Source organism: Ceratotherium simum, chromosome 29 (genome assembly GCF_057802395.1).
Source record: "Ceratotherium simum simum isolate JZ-2026a chromosome 29, ASM5780239v1, whole genome shotgun sequence".
NCBI lineage: Eukaryota > Metazoa > Chordata > Mammalia > Perissodactyla > Rhinocerotidae > Ceratotherium > Ceratotherium simum.
The window spans coordinates 5,715,468-5,728,320 of record NC_141928.1 but is presented as its reverse complement, the minus strand read 5'-3'; the positions used below and the strand labels follow the sequence as shown (position 1 = coordinate 5,728,320).

The 12,853-nt window shown below is 52.6% G+C and overlaps 1 protein-coding gene across 5 annotated transcripts in view; it reads right to left on the bottom strand.

Annotated features, from left to right (window-relative positions):
- RAPGEF1 (Rap guanine nucleotide exchange factor 1) overlaps positions 1-12,853 on the bottom strand; it is a 143,019-nt gene that overhangs the window by 18,154 nt on the left and 112,012 nt on the right. For 3 of the 5 annotated variants that reach the window (XM_087418883.1, XM_087418884.1, XM_014782274.2), the window contains one exon: positions 1,718-1,806. In XM_087418883.1, the coding sequence (XP_087275009.1) occupies positions 1,718-1,806 (89 nt within the window). Of the gene's footprint in view, positions 1-1,717; positions 1,807-3,951; positions 4,045-4,959; positions 5,233-12,853 lie in introns of all 5 variants that reach the window. The other 2 variants (XM_087418886.1, XM_087418885.1) reach the window with 1 other exon arrangement.

Genomic DNA, 12,853 nt, shown 5'->3' with positions numbered 1-12,853 from the left:
GCCTTGTGGTCACAGGCCACATCTTCCCCTAAGTCTTAGCGCCTTCAGTAAGGCAACCTGGAAGGGCCAGAGTGAAACCACGTGCGGCCCCGGCAAGGGGCTCTGCCACGCGTCTCGTCACTGACTGGCCTGTGTGGACAGAGGACGACATCCTAGTGATTGTTTCTAACCAGTCAACGTGCTCACCCTTCTGCTTCTTTTCCAAGGACCATCTGGAACTCTGAAAATGGCACTGTCAGGTCCAGTGAAGAGGGAGACAGAACCACGAGCTGCTGTCGTGTGGCACAGGCGCCCTTTGCCACCAGGTGTTAAACTAGAAAGCCCATCATCGCTTCACACTTGGGGAAACCTCAGCCAGGCAGACGAATCAGACCCAACAAGGACAGATGGCACAGAACAGTGGCCACAGCATTGGGTCGGTGGCCTACGTCAACAAGCCCCTATCAATGCTTTCTAATGTTTTTTCTGTCTCTTGCTATTTTTACCACCTCTGCAACCATTTATGCTTGGGCCTGGCAATGACCGCCGGGTACTGCTTGTCTTTGCAGCTGGGACCCCAGAGGTAGTAGCTGGACCTTGGTCTAAAGGAGGGACAGCTTGAATGTACGGAACATGGCACAAACGAGGTGACGCCGACACGACGCTGCAGATGGCAGAGCCGACTGGCGCGTCCTGCACATTATGCTTTGTTAGGTGCACACCGGAGAAACTCACACTGTGTGTCTAAACCTGGTCAGGTGTCACTCCTGCTAACACCGAAAAACGTTATGGGAGATTAAGAGACAGACAACCAAACGCAACGATGATTTCTGACTGAGCTTGCTTCCAAAGAAATAAGCCCTGGCAGACACTTGAGGGAGAACTGGGGAACTAGAAGGTGGTTTGCATATCAGATGATATGAGGGAATTTATTACTAATTTTCTGAGGTGTGATAATGACATTGTAGTCAGGCAGGCCTTTTAAGTTTTTAGGGGGCACACTGCAGTATTTAGGGGCTGTCACGTTTGTAACTTACTTTCAAATGGTTTAGCAACACAATGTACACACTACATCTAGAAACTTTTATAATAAAAAGGTTTTTGGGGGGATCTTTTACACTCCCTTATTGCACTGGAACTTGGAAGAGGCCAAGGGAGGTTGGCCTAGGATTTGAAAAAGACAAGACTGGGGCCGGCCTGGTGGTGCAAGCGGTTAAGTCCGTGTGCTCCACTGCGGTGGCCCGGGGTTCGCTGGTTTAGATCCCGGGTATGCACCGATGCACGGCCTGTCAGGCCAAGCTGTGGCAGGCGTCCCATATAAAGTGGAGGAAGATGGGCCTGGATGTTAGCCAAGGGCCAGTCTTCCTCAGCAAAAAAAGGAGGAGGATTGGCAGATGTTAGCTCAGGGCCGATCTTCCTCACACACACACACACACACACACACACAAAAGACAAGACTGTCGTGGGTAACTTGTAAGGTGGATAATATGTGTGCAGATATCAAGAAGTAATGGCAGACCGTATGTTAGAGGGAAGGCCTGTGAGGGGTGGCATGATTAGTGATTTTTCTTGCACTTTTCTGTACTTTCCATGTTTTCTACCCTGAGTATGTATAATTTTGAGACTCAGAGAAAGGAAAGAATGTGGACATAAAGCGCCTGCAGGCCTGGCGTGCTGGCTGGCAGGGGGCTGACACGTGGTTGGCAGGGGACCCGGCTCCACTGGGGTCCCTTCCTACCTCTCCCCGCCGTCTCTGCTTTCCTTCCCCGGAGCACCGCCGACCGAGGAGGGATCTCTGGGATGTCCGTCTTTCACAGCTGGTGATTCCTGAAAAGAGAAGTCAGGGCTGGGTTTGTGACAGGCGCCCCACGCTGGGGCTGATCTGCTTCCCAGCACTCCTGCCTGCACGTGGCTTTTGAGTGCAAGTTCCTACAGAGCAACCTGAGATGTGAACAAGCCGACCGTGAATGTGGTTCATTACACAGGAAGCACACGGCCCTCCTCAGACTGGCATCTTGCCTTTGGGAAGAGTGAAAGGTGCCACTGCTTATGATCTTTGTCAGCAGCCAACCTAGATGAAGCCATCCCAACCAACTCCTGGAAGAAAGGCCTGTCATAGTCGCTCCCACTCAGCCAAGCTCAGCCAGACACTGTGCTAAGGGCTTCGCAAACCTCTCCTCACTAGGCCCTTACCAAGACCCTATCCGTTAGCTGCCGTCACCATGCCCACGCACACACACAGAAACCGAGGCTGGAGAAGTTCAAGGCCCTGCCCAAGACCACACGGCTAGAAGGCTGCAGCCCGGACTCAAACCCAGGGTCGTCCACCTCCAAAACCTGGGTCCTTAACCACCGTGCGCTGCTGGTGCGCAGCAAACCTCTGACTGCCCGGCTAAAGAGGGTCCTCAGGGCTGCTGCGCCCCACCGCCTCCCAGCTCCCATTCCACGGGGTCTAGCTGCTTGAGCGTGTGCACACGTGCAACCCCCTCCTCCTCCAGCAGCTAGCTTCTTCCCAGGGATCCGGCCCGCCCATTCAGCGACAAGGCCCTCCGGCATCCCTGGTCTGCCACCGCGGCCATGACAGGGGACGGGCAGCATGAATGCGCGGAACGTCATCGTGGAGAGTGCTTCGAGGTGAAGAGGAGTCAGCACTGACCATGCTCACGGGTGAAGGGAGAGCCACGGAAGGCCAGTCTGGGATGGAGTCCACTGTGCAGAGGCTGAACTGGATGATGCTGGGGGCACAGGTCACCACAGGGGAGAAGTGAGGTGGGAACACCAGGGGAGAAATAGCTTAGCTCCCACGGACACGGTCGAATCCCACTGGAGTGAAAACTCCATAATGTTCTATGACTTGCTAACACCTGATATGGGGCTTGCCTTGCGTGGACATCTAAGATCCTGTGGGGATCCCCTCGAGGGACCATCATTTTTTTTTTTTTTTTTTTTGCTGAGGAAGACCGGTCCTGAGCTAACATCTATTGCCAATCCTCCTCCTTTTTTTTGCCCCTCCTTTTTCTCCCCAAAGCCCCAGTAGACAGTTGTATGTCACAGTTGCACATCCTTCTCGTTGCTGTATGTGGGACGCCACCTCAGCATGGATGGACAAGCAGGGCGTAGGTGCGTGCCCGGGATCCGAACTCGGGCCGCCAGTAGCGGAGCTCGCGCACTTAACTGCCAAGCCAAGGGGCCGGCCCTCGAGGGACCATCTTAATGGCAGTGACCATGTTTTTAATGGGCTGGGCCCTTTGAGCTGATCACCAGTGAGGACTCGAGTCCTCATGGCACCTTCCCTCAAGGGGCTCGTCCTGCTCAGGACTGTGGGGGGAGTTATTTTCGAGGCTTTTGAACTTGCTCACGTTTTGCAGTAGCAAAACCCGGAAAGCTGACTGCTCCACAGAACAGCTGTACCTCGACTGTGTCGAGCTGGGACAGCAGTAAAACAGGGGGGCAATGTCAGGTAGGGCACCACTCTCTCAGGAGGGAGGGAGGTGTGCAGAAACACAGCAGGGGCTACCTACAGCCTCAGCCAGCTTCCTTGGGAGCAGCAAACATAGCAGTGAAGGAGCATGCTGGGAGGAAGAGGAGACGAAGATTTGGAAGGCTCAGTGTTGGAGAGAAGAGTCCCTCCCTCTGGGTGAGGGATGGAAGATGGACCTCAACACTAGGAGATGGGAAGAAAGAAATCCCCAAGAGCAACCAGACTCGTGGGCAGGCCAACACCAGGCTGCTCCCGTAGATTTCCAGAAGACCCATCGGCTAGGCTTGAGGAGCACCACACGCACTGAAGCAAAAGGAAAGGGAAGACCTCCAATGGGAAGCCACGTCCTCTCCCCATGGAGCCGAGCTGGCTCCTGGCAAGGCCGCAGGGGCCCAGTCTGCTAGCGACCGGGAGGCTAAGCCAGACAGAAGCAGGGGCCCAACCCCTGCCAGGCCAAGCCACATGCATGAGGCAGCCCCGAGGTTACTTACTCCTCGAGAGGGGGCCCGCTCCTCGCTGCTCTGGCCAGAGGAATACAGATTGACATATTCACCCTCACCAGCTTCCTCACTGGCGTGCTCACTCTGGGGGAGACAGGATGAGAGGAAACGCACATGTGACAGGCCCTCTAGCCCGCCCTCACGCTCAGAGATGGCTGTCCACGGGCTGGCCCTGACCAGGACGCTCCTTTCACGAGAAAGAGAAGACGGTGACAGCGAGCACTTGGTTCTCCTTGGGGAGCTTCTCCCAGGCTCAGAGAACAAAGCTGCGTTTGCTCCCTCCTGCCTCTGTGTTACAGGGGGCCTGCGTTTCCTTCTTCCGCAAAGATGTCAAGGCCTTTCAGGCTGTCCTGGAGGAGGCACGCCTCCCTACTCTGCTGCAGTGGGGACCGCGGGGTCCCCGGTGGGGGGAGAGGCAGTTATGAGGGACAGAGGCAACATGTCAAGACCACGCAACACACTGGACAGACAGCCCCACCTGCGTCTGCTCTGCCCCACCCACCTGTCCACATCCACGCCCACCTGCAGGGGCGTCTCCTGGCGCCCGGATGAAGACCTGCAGTCACCTGAACAGACCAGAGAGCAGGTCCTCTGTCCTCACACCACAGGCAACTAAACACACAGCTGCCTTTGGTCTCTGTCAGAGATCTTTGTACCTTTCTTCCAAAAGTGTCTGTATCTTTCTCTAAAAACAACCAAACTGAAAACTAGCATTTTCTGTCTTATGCTTATGATAACTGACTGCCTCTAGATGGTCACTATCCATTTGTGGAAATCAGACCCCTAGTGTGATGGGAACTTTATACAGAAGGTTCGATTTCTGTTCTGAAAATAGACGGGCTAACATTTCCCCTTGTGACCATCCACAGGCCTCAATCCAGCCATGTTGCTAATGGGCACACGCCAGCCACGGAGCTGGCTGCTAGTGAGGGAGGAATAGGGGTACCGCTTTCTTAGAACGTGCAGCCCCACTGGAGGGCGTGTGTGCTGAGTTCTCACCGAAGGCGTCTGGGGCGAGTCAGTGAAAGAGGTTTCGGAAGGAAGGCAGACAGTGTTCCCATGAAAGTTGCTCTCCTGGGAAGATGAAAGAGGCCCGTCCACGGTGCTGGGAGGCGGACTGGCTACGGTTGGCACCGCTAAGTCAGAGCTCTGAGACTGGTGGACGGGTGGGAAATGTGGAGAGGAAGAGGAGGTAGACGGAAGGAAAGGTTGAACGGAAGCTTGGTTGTGAGGCACGAAATCCTGGGAGTAGGACCTAAACACAGATTTATACTAGAGAACCAAAGTGGAAAACAAACACAAAAACGAGAAGATGGGAAGAAGAAAACAGACAAAAGAAAAAGCAGTTAGATTAACTCAGCAGAGCTGTGACAGGCTGTTCACAGTAACTGTACCGAGGACCAGTGATCAGGCCAGACCAACCCCGTTCTCCTCTGGCCCGAGGACCCCCACCCAGCACGTCCTCCCTCGAGAAGGGCCTGAAGCCTGACCAGTGCCGCCCTCAGTGTCTAAACAGCAGGACACGGGTGCCCCAAAGGAGAGCAGGCCCCACACGCTGTTTGGTGGTCCTGTCCTCTGCTTCACCAGAGAATTAAACCCACACAACGCAGTCTAGGCCTCTTGTCCTTTCAGGAAGCTTGCGGCTAAACTCAACGTGACACCTGGTCATATTTCCCGACTATAAATCTTTTGGATGAATCTCTTTGGTTTTAACCCTTGAAAGTCAAACACTGCAGCCTTTTAAATATTGTAACCCACCTCATATCCTTTTGGAAGGGAAGAGCATAAGCCTTCAAAATGGTTGGAAAAATTGTGCTATCGAAATGCTAAAAGTTTCTCTGAGTTCATTTCCTTTCCTACCCAATCTTTTCTTTCTTTTTTTAACAAAGGAAGTGATCTTGTGATGCCCCTGATGTCACCTTAGAGCCGCAAGGCTACACTCTCCCAAATTCTCTTCGAGAGAGAGAAGTCTGAGGTGAGGTTGAGAAGTGACAGCGAAGGCCCACAGCCCCTTATACCAGTGAGCACTCTGCTTCGGCAGGAGGGACAGAGGAGCTCGGGACCATGACCACCAGGCTCAGAATCCGACGACGTCATCATGTCCTGTAAAGGACCTGCCAACACGCTGCTCTCACAGGGAGATGGGAGAGGAACGTGTGGAAGGGACCGTGTCTGAAGTCCCTGCCAGGCTCACTTGCCCACGACAGAGGCCGAAAGTGGACAAGAGTCAAACCCAGCACAAATGTGCAGCTCATTCACTCAGATGCTCTCTGCACGTTGGCGTTGGAGTTTTGGAACCCATGGACAAGGGAAAGAGGGGAGAAGAAACAAAATTGTAAACGAATATGTCAAAACCACTCGCATCCTTAAGCGGTTTTGCAAAGCCACACTTTAACCTAAGAGCTGCTGTGACTCAAGGGCCAGGCCGGCCCCTTCCCGGCCGCACTGTCAGAGTGCTCCCCTCCTCGGTGAGGCCACGGCCCTCGCACTCGTGAGTTCCACCTGCCCTAGGCAGCTCCCCATTCTTACACAGTTTATTTCCCCATCTAACTCATAAACCCAAGGCTAACCCCCGTACACGGTCAAACGAATTAGTGGAAGCGCCACACACAGTCTGACCAAAGGACACTGAGGGCTTAGATTCCTGCTAGAGGTGAAGTTCCGTTCACACCCCTTCTTTCTAGAAAAGCCGGGTGAGTGGACCACTGGCTCAGCACCCCAGCTCAGCTGCTCTCACCTGGAGGGCTGGGGAGCCTGGGCACCCACAGTGACCTCAGCAACCAGGTGCCACATGGTGACCTTTCCCAGAAACCATCCAGCCCTGGGGAACTCACTCTGGGCCTTGATGGGGATGGCAGTAGGGTGACATGTTTGGCTTTTGGGGTTCTCCATTTCATCTCTGGAGTATGCTCCTCCCCTAGCAAGATTCTCTCACTGGCTGGGAAGGTCCACAGAACACAGTGAGTGGAATCCATCTGCCAAGGGAAGCGGTGGCCTGGTCCTGGGAGGCCACTTTGAGAGAGCCCCCACATCACCTGGTTCAGGCAGCGACCTCAGCGTCATGCAGGAGCCCCGTTCTCAGATCTGTCAGATGCTCATTCCCAACGTGTAGGCACTGCCACGAGATTTGCTAACAGATGCCTCTCCCTTGTCCACGAATCTACCTAGTTTAAGATTCATGTTCAATGGTCTGAAGGTTTGTGGCCCTCCAAAATTCATATGTTAAAATTCTAACCCCCAAAGACGATGGTGTTAGGAGGTGGGGCCTTTGGGACATGCTTAAATCACGAGGGTGGAACCCTCATCAATGGGATTAGCGCCTTATAAAAGAGGCTCCAGAGAGGTGCCTTGCTCTTCTGCCTTGTGAGGACACAACAAAAGGTCTGTAACCCAGAAGAGGGGGGCCCTCACCCAACCATGCTGGCACCCCGATCTTGGACTTTCAGCCTCCAGAACTGTGGGAAATAAATTTCTGTTGTTTATGAGCCACCCAGTCTGTGGTATTTTGTTATAACATCCGGAATGGACTAAGACAAAGGCTAGCTCTTTCTGGAGCCCCAGCACTGCCCTCATTACCGCCCCACCCCGGCCCCCGTAAACTCACTGAGCACTGACGCAGGCCCTGCCGTACCTGAGCACCTGACACACACACACAGACGGCTTCTGTGCAATCACAAAATGTGTCACGTTGCACAGCATCTTCCTAACTGATCATACGGCGTGTTTAACGGGTTTTGATGGGACGCATTTGGGGTGGAAGGCTCCCACCTGAGCCTGCCTCTTCTGGGAGACAGCACGTGGGGAATTGCTAAGAGGACACATTCTCAAGTCACAGGGACCTGGGCTCGGGTCCTGGGCCATCTCCTTCTACCTGTGTGACCTTGGGCAAGTGACTCAAGTTCTTGAGCCTCAGTTTCTTCACCTTTAAAATGGGGATGAGAACAACGGCACTCTTCTCAGAGGGTCTCTGTGTGGTTTTCATGAGATGATGCCCTGCAGGCCCTGAGCACAGTGCTGGCATGTGACAACACTCACTCAACGTCAGCTCTCCTCCCGTGCCCTCCAAAATACCAGCCTGGGAACTACTCTAAACAATAGAGCTGAGGCATTTAACAGGGGTCCAACACATACTTACTGATGAAGAAATACTTAGGAATGGATTAATATTATTATGAATTACAGTGCATAGAATATTGCCTGATTCACAGCAGCGTCTCAGTTTTGAGTGTGGGAGGGTAACAGATAAGCTTTGCTCGCTGCCCAGGACAGGTCCACAGTGGGAGACTGGGGAAGGGGGCCTGTCCACAGTGGGAGACTGGGGAAGGAGGCTCGGACGCCACCGGGGGTGTAGACTGCAGAGGAGAGGGGTGGCCACCAAAGAGACAGGAAGGAGGTCTGGCCCCTCTTGAACAAAGCGCCCTGGCCTGCCCCACCCTTCCTGCCCTCCTCCCTCCACAGCTCCTAGACTTCGAGCAGCTCTGGTATTCAAGCTATGCAGTCATGCTGGGACAGGAGCCAAGCTTGAAAAGTACCTTCAAGGGGGTGGGGAGATGTGAGGGGCTGCTCTCCAGTCACCGGAGAGCACACTGCGCCCCTCTGCAGAGCAGCTCTGCGAGGGAGGGCCGCATTGGGGCTCATCATCATACCATTTTCCACAAGTCTGGTCTCCACTGATTCCCCAGAGAAATACTTCCAGGCTCTTTAAGATCATATTTATTCACATGGGCAGGGAGAAAGGCAGAGCTAGCCACCGAACAGAAACACCACTTCACCACAGCCTGGAGTTTATTTTAGGATCTGGCTGGTGCCCGGCTCTGCTTCTGACAGAGAGCTGCTGCACTCTCTGCGGCAGGAATTTTTATTTATAGCAAGAGTAAGACTGTTTGGGCTGAGGATTTTATAACATGAGGGGCTGCCTGTCTGGAGACTGCAGATTTCTGCAGAAGATCTAGGCGTGCCCGAGCGAGCCAGTTCCTGGGAAGGAGAGCAGTTAGGAAAGGGGGTGCCTTGCCCTCAGTGTCAGCCCTGATCACACCTCCAGTCATCTCATGATGATGATGACGATGCTGGCTACTCTTACTGGATTCTTCCTGCTGGTCAGATGAGGTGCTAAGGGTTTTGCAGGAATCATCTCATTTTTACACAAAGTGCTGTTATGATCCTCATTACAAAGATGAAGAAACAGGCTGGAAGGGTAGGCTGTGTACTTAGTAACACATGGCTAGGCTCATAAGAGATGGTGGAGACAGCCCATCTCACATTCAACGAGTATTCTGAGCACGTGACAGTCCCTAACCACGCAGTCCCACAGCTCTGCAGGATACAGCCTACCAGCTCTGCTTGGAGATCTCCTTACTGAGCATTCTATGATGACCAGCATGCAAAAAGCAGTGAGCCGAGGCTGGATACCCACACCAGGGATGCAGAGAAAAGACCTGCCCTCACGAGAGACACAGGAAACAGCAACCCATGCTTTTGAAAATACACACCTGAAATAACCACCAAGAGTTTTCCAGGTGTAAGGATGATGGAGGCTGACGCCCTATACGTTAGTGTGTGGCCATTCACACACTAAAAAGCAAAGGCACTCAAAGCTGGCCAGACACCAGTTTTCAGTGACACTTTCTCTCCATTATGGTCCTGGCACGAAAAACGACTAGGGATGGGCCCCGTGTTGTGTTGGCAAGAAAGTTGGAAAGCCGATCTTTAAATGAAGAATTCTGATTCCTCAATATAACAGACATTCCATTTAATTCCTCTGATTATCAGGAAGACTGGGTACCAGAGAAGACTGCCAGCATGCCAGCAGCTGAGGGCTAGAGCCACAGGCCAAGGACCTTGACTGGAATAGCTGCTCCACAGTGACTTGAGCTTCAAGCTTTGGAGAACTTTGAACTCTACCACTAACAGGGAAATGCGATCATGTGCGTAAATGGACTTACTGTTGTGTGCAGTGTTTGGGAATTATAGAAGTTGCCAGAGGCCGGTCATTACTGCCTACTCTTGGCACAAGCAAGGCTTATGACTTCAGTGTTTTTGGATGCTACCTGGCAAAACAGATAAGTTATTGGACAGCTGGTTTTCAGGCTTAAATTTTGATCCATCCTTTGTGAGAAAACACTCAAGGGCAACTGCTGTCCTGGTGTGGTTTGGGCTTCCTTCCCCTAAGGAGAATCACTGGGAACCACAGCTCAGTACTGGTCCTGGGCTCAGAGCACGCCTCGTTCAGGGACTGCAAGCGTCGACACAATGGGGGGCTAAGTTATTCCTCTCGCGGCACAACACCTCACTCTGGGGCAGGAACTCCTGCAGAGGGGCACATCTGACCTGCTTCTTAAAGACAGGACACGATCACTCCTCAGTCACCAGGAAGGACCCTGGATAACACTCCTTATCACTCCCTGCGGCATACCAGAGGGCAGACTGCTGGCTTTGTCTCCTCTCTCCTTCCTGGTCCTGGTGTTTACAAAAGCCACCCTTTGGGTCTACCCTAGCCCAGAGGCACCCTCCTTCTTTGATGCCCTTGTGTTAATTTACAACTATGTTTTACATAATGTCAAAAGGAGACTTTCGGAAGCCAAGGGGCAGAGTCTGAGGCTGAAGCAGCAAGCACCTGCACTTGGGGTCTCCCTGTGCTCCTGGCAAGGAGAGGCATTTTGATGGTCCTATTGTGTAAATGATGAGATGGCATTCGTCTTACCCAAGAAGAGCAATATCAGCATCATGCTGGGTCCAAAAAATATCTTCTCTCTCTCTCTTTTTTTTTTGTGAGGAGATCAGCCCTATGCTAACATCTGCCCTATGCTAATCCTCCTCTTTTTTGGCTGAGGAAGACTGTCCGTGGGCCAACATCCGTGCCCATCTTCCTCTACTTTTTTTTATATGGGACGCCGCCACAGCATGGCTTGCCAAGCGGTGCGTCGGTGCACGTCCAGGATCCGAACTGGTGAACCCCGGGCCACTGCAGTGGAGAGGGCGCGCGCTCAACTGCTTGCGCCACCAGGCTGGTCCCTCTTCTCTCTTTTTGAATAAACTTGTTGGTGGAATCTATTTTTTAAAATCATTTGAAAATTCTAATTTGTATTTTACAACAAAGGATGTAAAAGAACAAAAATGTTTTGCTCAGGAGAGTTTTAGGCAGTTGGATGGGTAAAAGTAGAAATTTATTACATTTCTTCTCATATGACATATTTTTGCAACCTGAATCACAAGATCTTCCTTGAAAACACTACATTTTGGGCCAACTGTTTCATAGCTAATTATACTCTCTCAAAAACCTCCAATGCATTTGAGGATGCTCTGTACAGTCACTAAATATTGACCTTGACAGCATCAACTCTTTACAGAAAGATTAGCACAGATTCAAAAATGATCTGAATTCAGTTCTGGAAATCTGCCTGAACTATTTTTACTCAGTTTGGATTTAAAGAGCATGACAGGGGCTCTAATTTATATTTATTCTTAGAACTCTATTTAGAGCCTGTAGCTACACTCTGTAACGTCTCAGAACACGGAGAACAAAACACGCCTCTCAATGTCCAGCCTCTGTACGGACTTTTCTTTTTATCTAGCATTACCAGGTCTTAATATTTATTTACTGGCAATTAAGAGTTCATAAATGTCAACCTAACACCATATTTTTCACCATGGGGATCTGGACTCTAACCTTAGCTCTAACTTAAGACTCTGAGCAAACGGTTCTGCTTCTCTATTCTGGTTTCTCCATCTCTAGAATGGGGGTAAGCATTCCACCGCAGGCAGTAAGGAAGGGCCCTTGACAAGCAGACAAGTAGCTTGAAAACATGAAAGGAAAGGCAGCAGTGAACGAGCGTGGACAGCAACCTTTGGGTTCTTGTCACCAGGGGGGTCCGTTTTGTACCTGCCCAGATGGACTGTCATGGACGGCGTCGGAAGGACACCTGCAGCATGGGGCTCCAGAGAAGTTCCTACGTCTGAAGCTGGTCCGAGAGCACTGACCACCCAAAACGCCATGAGCGTCAACAAAGCAAGAGTCAGGAAGCCTTTAGAAGTGAGGTGCATAAATGGCTGAGTCAGAGTGGGTGCTTTTGTGAGCCCCCAAGGCGAGGATCTCCAAGCTCTGGTCCTGCTGCTGGGCTGTGGCCAGTCCTGCCTCCTGGTATGGCCCTGCTGTCTACAGCAGGCATGGCAGGCTCGCTCCTGGGCTCAGGTGGAAACCGTCTCCTCCAGGGTGGGGCTTTAGGCAAAGGCGGGCTCTACACTCTCCTGAGGGTCTTAAAAACCTGGACGGGGGGGCCGGCCCCGTGGTGTAGCGGTTAAGTGCGCGTGCTCCGCTGCTGGCGACCTGGGTTCAGATCCCGGGCGCGCACCGACGCACCGCTCGTCAGGCCATGCTGAGGCCGCGTCCCACATAAAGGGGAGGGAGGTGGGCACAGACGTTAGCCCAGGGCGGATCTTCCTCACACACACAAACCAAACACCTGGACAGGCTGCTGGTCTCCATGTGCCTCCTTCCACAGGGCTGTGTCAAGGCTCAGAGCGCATCGAGTGCGGGCTTCACACCTCAGAGGCCGCGTTCGCTGCACAAGCACCTGGGTCTTTTAGGAAGGGCGGAAAAACACAGGGTGAACGTACCCGAGGAGCCAAACTGTATTTCAAGGGCCCAGCAGACAGGAACTACCTGTGAAGCTCTCAGGCCAGACAGCCAGCAGCCAGACGTCCTGGGTCAGCAAAGAAGGAAAATGAGGAAGAAATCAGGTTTTCAACCACAGCTTGGGACCAGTGTGTTTGATTCATGGGAACAGAGAGCTATCATGGGACGAGTCGGCAGCAGGCTGTTCTGATGAAATGCTGGGAAGCAGGGAAAGGCAGACGTAATGGCGGGATGGAGGGAGAGAGCTAGAGGCCTCCCTGG